Source organism: Thunnus maccoyii, chromosome 11, assembly GCF_910596095.1.
Source record: "Thunnus maccoyii chromosome 11, fThuMac1.1, whole genome shotgun sequence".
In the NCBI taxonomy this organism is placed as follows: domain Eukaryota; kingdom Metazoa; phylum Chordata; class Actinopteri; order Scombriformes; family Scombridae; genus Thunnus; species Thunnus maccoyii.
Window position 1 is genome coordinate 15,994,290 of NC_056543.1, and position 8,189 is coordinate 16,002,478.

Here is an 8,189-nt window from a genome sequence, read left to right on the forward strand (position 1 = left end):
CTTTCTGGTGATCCTGGTCTTAGTTGTGTAGCTTACCGCTGCTGCTGTGAGCCAACACAGCCTTTAATCTGGTAACTGTGGTCAGCAGTATAAAGAGTCCAGAGTCTCTTTTGCACTGGCTGGGTAATATGTGGTCACAAGTGCTTCTGACCCCACTACCTATAAAAGATGTAAACATCAGATTTATTTGTCTAGTTTATTTCATGATTTATGGAGTGATGGATATACTGTTCCCATGATGTTACAGAGTAAGTAAGGCTACAATACAAGAGAAACTACTAGGTGTTGTGATTCAGTGAGTCCTCTGGATCGTCACTTTCTCCTGCCTGCGGACTGCAAGGAGTTGAATTATGTGATTCACCTGTAAAGAAAAGCAGAAAGATCAGGTAAAAACTCATCTGAATGACAAAAAATGCAAACCTATTTAACTTACTTACCCTATAAAGTAGTATACCGCAACTATTTAGAGTCTTAAACATAAATACATACATTTTATCTGCAAAATCTATTCATATATCAACAAAATGGGATCCTAGTCCTACAAATCAGGGCAAGCAACTTAAGAGGCCAATCTATATGCAGTAAATACTACAATTTAATATTCAAGCTCACATATTTTGAATTTACACTTGCTTTATTTGACCTTTAACAATGAAATACTGCTTCTCTCAGGAATAGGATATAAAAAACAATAAAACATAAAAGAAACAGATGGAAGTAACTGTCACACACATCATATGATTACCTGGAATGGTTGCGTCAGTCTCTCCATCACCAGCGAGCTCTGTGTCTGTGCAGATGTCACCGAAGATCAAACGGATCGTCTCCTCTGCATGCCGCTCACTGGAGGAGCCGTGGACCGAGTTGTGGAGGATATCGGAGGCAAAGCGGGCCCTCACAGAGTTTGGTGATGTCACCTTAGCCTGGTCGGGGTCTGCAGGGCCCATCAAGGCCCTCCACTCCTCCACTGCATTTTCCTTGGTCAGGACTAGCATCATACAGGGCCCCCTGAAATAAACAATGACAGGATGTTCATATCTGGCAATGTATGTAATACACACATGCACCTGCTCACCTTAATATTATTTGTGTTTGTTGTTAATTTTGACTGATACAACCAATTTTCAGCTTTGCACTACTACAGCATGTGGTCTCCTTTGTTGCTACGAATTTAAATTGAACATAACAGACATGAAAGAAAAACAAGAAAATTAACCAGCAGAATAACGCAATTAAATTGTCAAGAGCCACAATGGGACGACATCTGCAATAAGCAGCCTTTGACTAAACTTTCCCAGTAAGCATTAATTTGGTGATTTGGAGGTCAAAATATGTCAAGACTTCTACATTAAAAAACAGACTAAATTTGATTTAAATAGAAGGTCTAGTTTACATAAAACTGTTTCAACAGCATTTCCATGAATATATTTCATCATGTAGTTCAAAGTCATTGAAAAGCTGTTGAAACAATGTTTTTACTTTTCAGTTTTAACCTTAATGCCCTGCAAGTCACCACATCAGTGCTTTCTGGGTGATATCCGAAATATATTCCACTAAACCTGGGCTAATATTGAGGGATACTGGCAACCAAGGTAGTTTCCCAGTCTAAAGTGCCCAGCTGTACCCATCTCTCTGCCCATTGTATTCATGCAGTTGTGTAATAACTAAGTGAAGGGGCTAATCGGAGCGGAAGACAATTCTAAAACCTAGATGTGCTGTGAGAATGAAATTGAGATGGACTTCCCAGCCACTTGCCTGAGGCTGGCTGCCTTGATTCTAAGCTGCTAAGATCACTGTTAAAAGTGCCGTTAAAATTTGTAGTGGCAACGGGAATTAGGGCAGGTCAGGGTGGTCACTTTGCCCTGCTGCTATAGCTGCTTGCGGGCATAGACTGACCGACTCATGAACTCCACCAGCTGGTTGAAGAAAGGCTTGTCCCGGTGCTCTTTGTAAAACTCCTCAGCCATCTCCCTCGACAGAACCGTCTCCTTCAGCCTTGTGACAGAGAAACCGCTGCCACGGATCTCCTCCAAAATCGTCTCTGTTCGAGTGATAAGAGGAAATAAATATTATACAGGTGATACCATTATCTGTGCACAGGTAAATGAAATTTCTATATTGTTCCAAATGACCAGAAAGAACCTTTGTGTTCCTCTATGGCATCAGGTTTGATCACTGCCAGGGTCTGCTGCTCAGGGAAGAAGAAGTTAATCTCTCGTTCTGCCTCTTCATGACTTGCACTGCCATGCAGCTGGTTGATAGGCTCATCTTCCACAGCAAACTGAGCCCTTAGACTGAGTGAAGAGGGACACATCAGTCAGCATTACAGGCATAATCCCACTCTTAGGTACCATCTATAACTTATATTTTCCAGGAACTATTTTTTTGAAAAGAAGTGGGGTAATTTACTGTTCTTTTCTCCACTTTTGCTCACTTTGCTCACCCCGCCTTGTCCACTTCAACTTCAGTATGTTCCACATTTGCAAGATTGCCTTTCAAGAAACTGGCGAGATCATTGCACAAAGCTTGTGAAGAGAGTCTAACATAAAATATTGAAACACAATGTTGTCCTGTGGCTGCACAACTTTCAGAAAAGAAACTTGAAAGTCTACAATAGTCTTCAATCACAGATTTGTGTTTAATAATGTGCAAACCTGACACGGTTAAAACAAGAGGTCAGAAGAGGAGTACAGAGACCTTTTTAACTGGATGTCATACAGATTATGGTATGGTACAGTATGGTGATGTGAGAATTGTAAAACCATTGCTTTTCCGTGACTATTACACCACATTGACTCCTCCAGACTCATTTCAGTGAGTGAATGAATAGAACCAGACGCTACTCACCATTCAGGACTCTCTTCTTTGGCTTTTTTAACATCAGTTGGACCAAGGATGTTCTTCCAATGATGGACAGCTCCCATTCTGGCTAGAGCCAAAGCTAGCACCGGCCCACTGTTAACATACACACGCTGAATACACTTCTGCAGCAACATACTACTATTTCAGACTTCTTTTTTTTTTAAAGTGTGTGTAAGTTACCTGGTCATGCTTCGGAGCAGTGCAGGGAAGTAGTCCTCCTCAACATGTTGGAAGTAAAACTGTCTGACCTGCTCCTCTGTCAACATCACCTCTTTTTGGAGAGCAACTGTGAAGCCTGAGTTGTGGATTTGGGCCAATATCTCCTCTGTGGGACCACAGATATGAAATATGTAATTAACAGTACAAATATACAGTAGATAGTTGCATTTTGAAAGTGTGATGAATGTCTCTGCAACTGCACATTTGTCACATGTCTCATTCAACACATTTGCTGAAGGAATCAACCAGCATTCCCACTATATATGAACCACCTTTGTGTGTGAATTTGTGTTTGTGTGTTTGGCACGGGCCCCACCTCTGTTCTCTCTGGCAACGTCGGGCCGGATAAGAGCCAGTGTCCTCTCCACACGCTCTTCCTCCCCATCCTGCTCCGTTACTGAGGCTGTCCTTAAGTTGGGGAAGAAGAAGGCAAGCTCCCTGCTGGCCTGGTCGCTGTCCTCGCTACCGTGCACTGCGTTGAACAGTGTCTGTGTGCCGTATTGTGCCCGCAAGCTGCAGGAACCCAGAAGGGAGAAATAAGAGGAGAGCAGATGGCTGCTCGGCTGGTGCTCAAACAGAGAGAAGCATTACGTTTGGGTGTGTCTGACCGAGCAGGTGGGCATGTGCTGCTCATTTGCTTTTCCAGACTTTAGACTTAGGTTGTTTCCCCACTGTTGCAATCAACGGTGTGTGAACAAATGTCAGACACAGGAATGATACAGTAACTTTATCACACTGTAAAGTTTGATTAAACTGTTGATGTTTTCTCAAGATATGTACAATTTTAAGCTGTTTTTCTGAATAGAGCATATATATAATTTCCAGTGACTAACCTTTCTGGATTTTCTCTCCTGGCTTCTTCTGTGTCTGCTGGACCAATGAACTCACGCCATGCTGGTACAACATTGGCTGAGCCCTCAACCTGAGAGAGTACCAGAATATGGGAAGGCCCGCTGGACATAAACTGCACCAAGTCCTCGAAGCAAGCCTAAAAATCACCATCACATACATACAGACAGAGACAAGAACACACAAACATATTAATGTAATGAATAATTTACATCAGGAATGCTCCAGATATCAAAGAGATAATTCAGTATAGCTGCTTCGTGGATCAGAAATTAAAAACTAAATTGGTTTACATTCATTTTTAAAAAGCAGATGCAATAAAAATAGAGCTGTGTACACATCCATTATGACATAAACATTATCGGTTTACCTCTCGCATATTTTGTGTTTCTGAATCTCTAATCATTTAGTTGCATCACAAACAGCACGATAAGCAGAAATAGCTGCTTACACAGCAGCTCTATTTTGAGCCTTGTGCAGAAATGCAGATAGATGTGTGATGTGTATTTGCACTGGTTGTAACTGCTCTCCCATTAAGATGTTTACTCAGCATTCAAAAATCCCAAACTAACCTCAGAAACATCAAGCGAGCCCCTCAGCAGTTTGACTAGTATGCAAATCCCTGGAATGGGTTACAAACAAGAGTGTCTGTATGTATTGTCTTTGATTTGGTCTGTGTTATATGTGCCTTTTTGCTTTTATTCTATACAATTCTAATCAATCTCACTCCATCCACAATAACATACCTCTGCTGCTTTGTGCTGGTAAAAATCTCGAGCCTCAACCTCAGTCAACGTGTGCTCCTCGTGGGCCAGGATCTCAAATCCAGCATCTTGAATCTAGCCAGGTGAGTAAATGTCTGAGTAAATGTATGATGAATTAATGTCAGCAGTCCTCTCAGAATGTGAGCAGTGTTAGTTAATAAGTAAGTCTCTGTTGTACCTTCATTATGATCTCATTTGCCTTGCCGTGAGCAACAGCATCTGGTTTGATGATGGCAACTGTGTAGGATTTACTGGCAGGAACTAGGGGAGAAGAGAGCAGATTGAGTGATGATTAGTAAATGCTGATAAAACGTGACATGAAACAGAATGATGATGACACTAGTAACCAACAATAGCAATCATAGTAACAACAACACCAGAGATAATGTCAATGACAGCAAGATATCGACCACCAATATGATTATATTGTTTCTACAGCACCAATTATGCTTTCTTCATTGTCTGACTGCTGAGGCGAGTGCTCCTCTTCTGTCTTCTCATCATCATCCACCAGACCATCATCTTTAACCTGGTATTCAGAAAAACCAAACAGTGAGTCCTTGAAGGTGTTTGTCTACACGCTTACATAATACTCTTGTGTATGAATGAACGAGGCTGCAACAAATAATTCATTTTATTAATGATTAATCACTAAAATGTAAATATATGTAAATGGAGGTAATAAATAAATAAAATGTCAGAAAATTGTGAAAAATGCCCATTAAAATATGCCATAAACCCAAAATGACGTCTACAAATTGCTTTCTGTGTCCAAACTCCAAATGTGTTCAGTTTACTATGACATAATACAAAAAAAAGCAGCACATTCATACATTTAAGAAGCTGAAACCAAAGACTGAAAAATGACTTAAACAATTTTCAGTTGTCAAAATAGTTGCAAATAAATTAATTTTCTGTTGATCCACTAATTGTTTAACTGGCTAATCATTTCAGTTCTACAATGAGCATTATGTGTGAATGGATCACTGTACAGTATGTGTATGTGTACTTTATATAACTGCTCACCACTTTGCGTTCACCACCTTGCTCCAGGACCAGCTTCTCCTTGCCCAGCTCCTCTACGATCATCCTCTGAAGCAGAGGCGCATTGGCCCCTCGTAACACAGCCACCAGCTCCCCGCCCTGTCCATTCAACACAAATATCCCTTTAAATTTTTTATTTTTTTTTTGACCAATTTTGAAATTTAATGTTACAAGTAGTGACATGGACACATGGGACAGGAACGTCTTGGCTGCAGAGGCCTTTATAAGGAAACCACAAAAGACAGAAAAACCCCCATCAAGTCAGCAACAACAAAAAAAGTGCTGATATCTTTAAACGTAAACTTAAAACTAACATCTTTAGTCTAGCTTATAATTTGAAGATTTTATGGACATTATTTACTTTAGATTTTATGTATGATTTATTTTATTAATGTCTTTAAATATTTTGTCACCTCTTATTCATTTTATTTGTCATTATCTGTTCTTCTTTTGTTGGTTTAATTACATTTTTATTTTGTGTGCATAGTCTCAAATTGTTTCTACTGTTTATATTTGTTCTGTCTTATTATTAAAGCACTGTGAATTACACTAACCTGTATAGAAAAGGAGCTATACAAACAAAGTTTTAAAGATTAATTGATTGAAAAAATGGGAGAACCGGCACACAAATATGCACAATCTCAGTAATATACACATTAAATAAAGGGTTGCATATTAGATCAGCACCAGAGATCACAGCTATATGGGAAGTGGCCCTGTTTCCTGGCCTACATCATTAGCGCCTCTGTCTGAGTGTTACAGAGTCAGGATGAAAAGGAAAAAGAAAATTAGAAAGAACAGATGAATGCAGAAATAAATCGAGACAGACAGTATCAAGACAAAAAATGGATGCAAGGGATAAAAGACAAAACACACAGATGTGAATCCTCAGATATGCTGAACACACACATACTGACTGTACAAACATGCACACACTCACCCCATAGAACAGGAAGGTGGGCTCACATTTCCCTCGATACTTCTCCAGAGCATCAATGCTGTCTGCCTCGGCCTGAACCACACAAACACACACACACAGATTTTTGGTGACGTCCTCACACATTGTGGTTTTAATTAAAAATGCTTGATATTTTAGTAAATATCCTTGTAAATGGGCTTACTGTTGCGAAATGTAACAGGTCATCACCCAGTTCGTTCTTTATTTTTCGCAGGAGACTGACAACAGCTCGGCAGGGACCACACCACTGTTGGTACACATCCACAACTGAGGAGAGAGAGAGAGAGAAAGTGTGTGTGTGTGTGTGTGTGTGTGTGTGTATGTGTGTGAGTGTGTGTGTATGTATTTGTATGAACAGTCATTTTGCAGTTATTCCAGTGAACACAGAGGGGCAGCAGCATACAATAAATTAAAATTACAGTGATATGTTTCTTCCACATCCACAATTTTGTTCCAGGTGTTAACACTTACTGGGCAGACAGATGCTGACTGCGTTTTGATGGTATTCACTTTTTTTTTTTTTTTTTAATGGGACATAAACTCTCAACCTCTGAAGTTCTTACCTGTTAAACCTTTAGTTGCAAGCATCTCCTCCCATTGCTCTTGGTTTGTGACAGATGCCTGGACAAGAAAAGCCGCATTCAGATAAGGGTTTAGTAAAAAAGTAGCAAAAAGTTAGCATGTTGCCAAGATGCGACTGAAAACATTAATTAGCTACAAAAACTCATTCTGTGTGTTTGTCCAACCTGCAGACTCGCTTCTTTCTTCTTGCCTGCCATTTGATAAGTACGTCAAATTAAATAGTTATATCTAAAAGAGCTAACATGCGCCAAGCGATACACACAAATATAGGTTAAATTAGCGAGCTGAAATGCTAATACGTCACGTTATAGCTCGTGCTACTCGCGCTTGTTTGGCTACATGGTTGCTAAGCAACAGCGCTTCCGCTTTGTTTCCGGAGCCACTGATCCATCATCTGTTGTCTCTGTGACTTACTGCCAAGGTAGGTCTATGTTGTTAGTGGAAGAAGTACACAGATCTGTTTTCAGTTATTGGACTTTTTCTCTAATCTTTGATTTTTGCTGAAATATTGGATCATTCGAACATTTATTGAAATTAAACCATGTGAGAAGTTTAGAGGGAAAAATCACTATTTGGTGGAGCTGTTAACAACTCATAGACATGTGAAATGTGACCCCGACTACACACTGCTTTTTATAAGACGTCAAAAACCAAAAAGGTTGGAAACCACTGGTTTCATCTTTAACACTGTGTTGTATTTTAAAAGCTTGTTATATTATTCATTATGTCAAATCTTCATCTGAAAAGTAACTAAAGCTGTCAAATTCATGTAGCCTAGTAGAGTAGAGAGTACAATATTTCCCTCTTAAATGTAGTGGAGTGGAGGTAGAAAGTAGCGTAAAATGTAAATACTCAAGTTCTCCTCCCTTCTTAAACTCCCTCGTGTTGCAGAGAGCATCATGGTCCCCTTC

At 39.9% G+C, this 8,189-nt stretch overlaps 1 protein-coding gene across 3 annotated transcripts; it reads right to left on the minus strand.

Annotated features, from left to right (window-relative positions):
- Window positions 1-182: 182 nt before the first annotated feature.
- Window positions 183-7,596, minus strand: nme9 (NME/NM23 family member 9). Of its 3 annotated transcripts, none has more exons than XM_042426083.1 (17): window positions 7,443-7,596; window positions 7,260-7,331; window positions 6,860-6,963; window positions 6,679-6,750; window positions 5,721-5,837; window positions 5,136-5,223; window positions 4,873-4,955; window positions 4,677-4,769; window positions 3,915-4,069; window positions 3,398-3,594; window positions 3,043-3,187; window positions 2,848-2,955; window positions 2,444-2,503; window positions 2,143-2,294; window positions 1,897-2,041; window positions 746-1,008; window positions 183-361 (listed from the first exon to the last, which is right to left on the minus strand). In XM_042426083.1, the coding sequence occupies exons 2-17, from the start codon at window positions 7,282-7,284 to the stop codon at window positions 279-281; spliced, it is 1,890 nt and encodes a 629-aa protein (XP_042282017.1). In that variant the 5' UTR covers window positions 7,285-7,331; window positions 7,443-7,596; the 3' UTR covers window positions 183-278. The 3 variants fall into 3 exon arrangements, with proteins under 3 accessions (XP_042282017.1, XP_042282015.1, XP_042282016.1); XM_042426081.1 differs by having other exon boundaries at window positions 7,260-7,317; window positions 7,443-7,592; XM_042426082.1 differs by lacking the exon at window positions 2,444-2,503 and having other exon boundaries at window positions 7,260-7,317; window positions 7,443-7,591.
- Between the last annotated feature and the right edge of the window lie 593 nt (window positions 7,597-8,189).

Bases quoted from the DNA above. Each gene is read 5' to 3' on its own strand.
- nme9 (XM_042426081.1), bottom strand. From the start codon at position 7,475: ATGGCAGGCAAGAAGAAAGAAGCGAGTCTGCAG. The intron at 3,188-3,397 runs GTGGGGCCCGTG...GTGGTCCCACAG, and splicing joins CGTTGCCAGAGAGAACAGAG to AGGAGATATTGGCCCAAATC. The intron at 1,009-1,896 runs GTCAGTCTATGC...TGTTTATTTCAG, and splicing joins CTGGTGGAGTTCATGAGTCG to GGGGCCCTGTATGATGCTAG.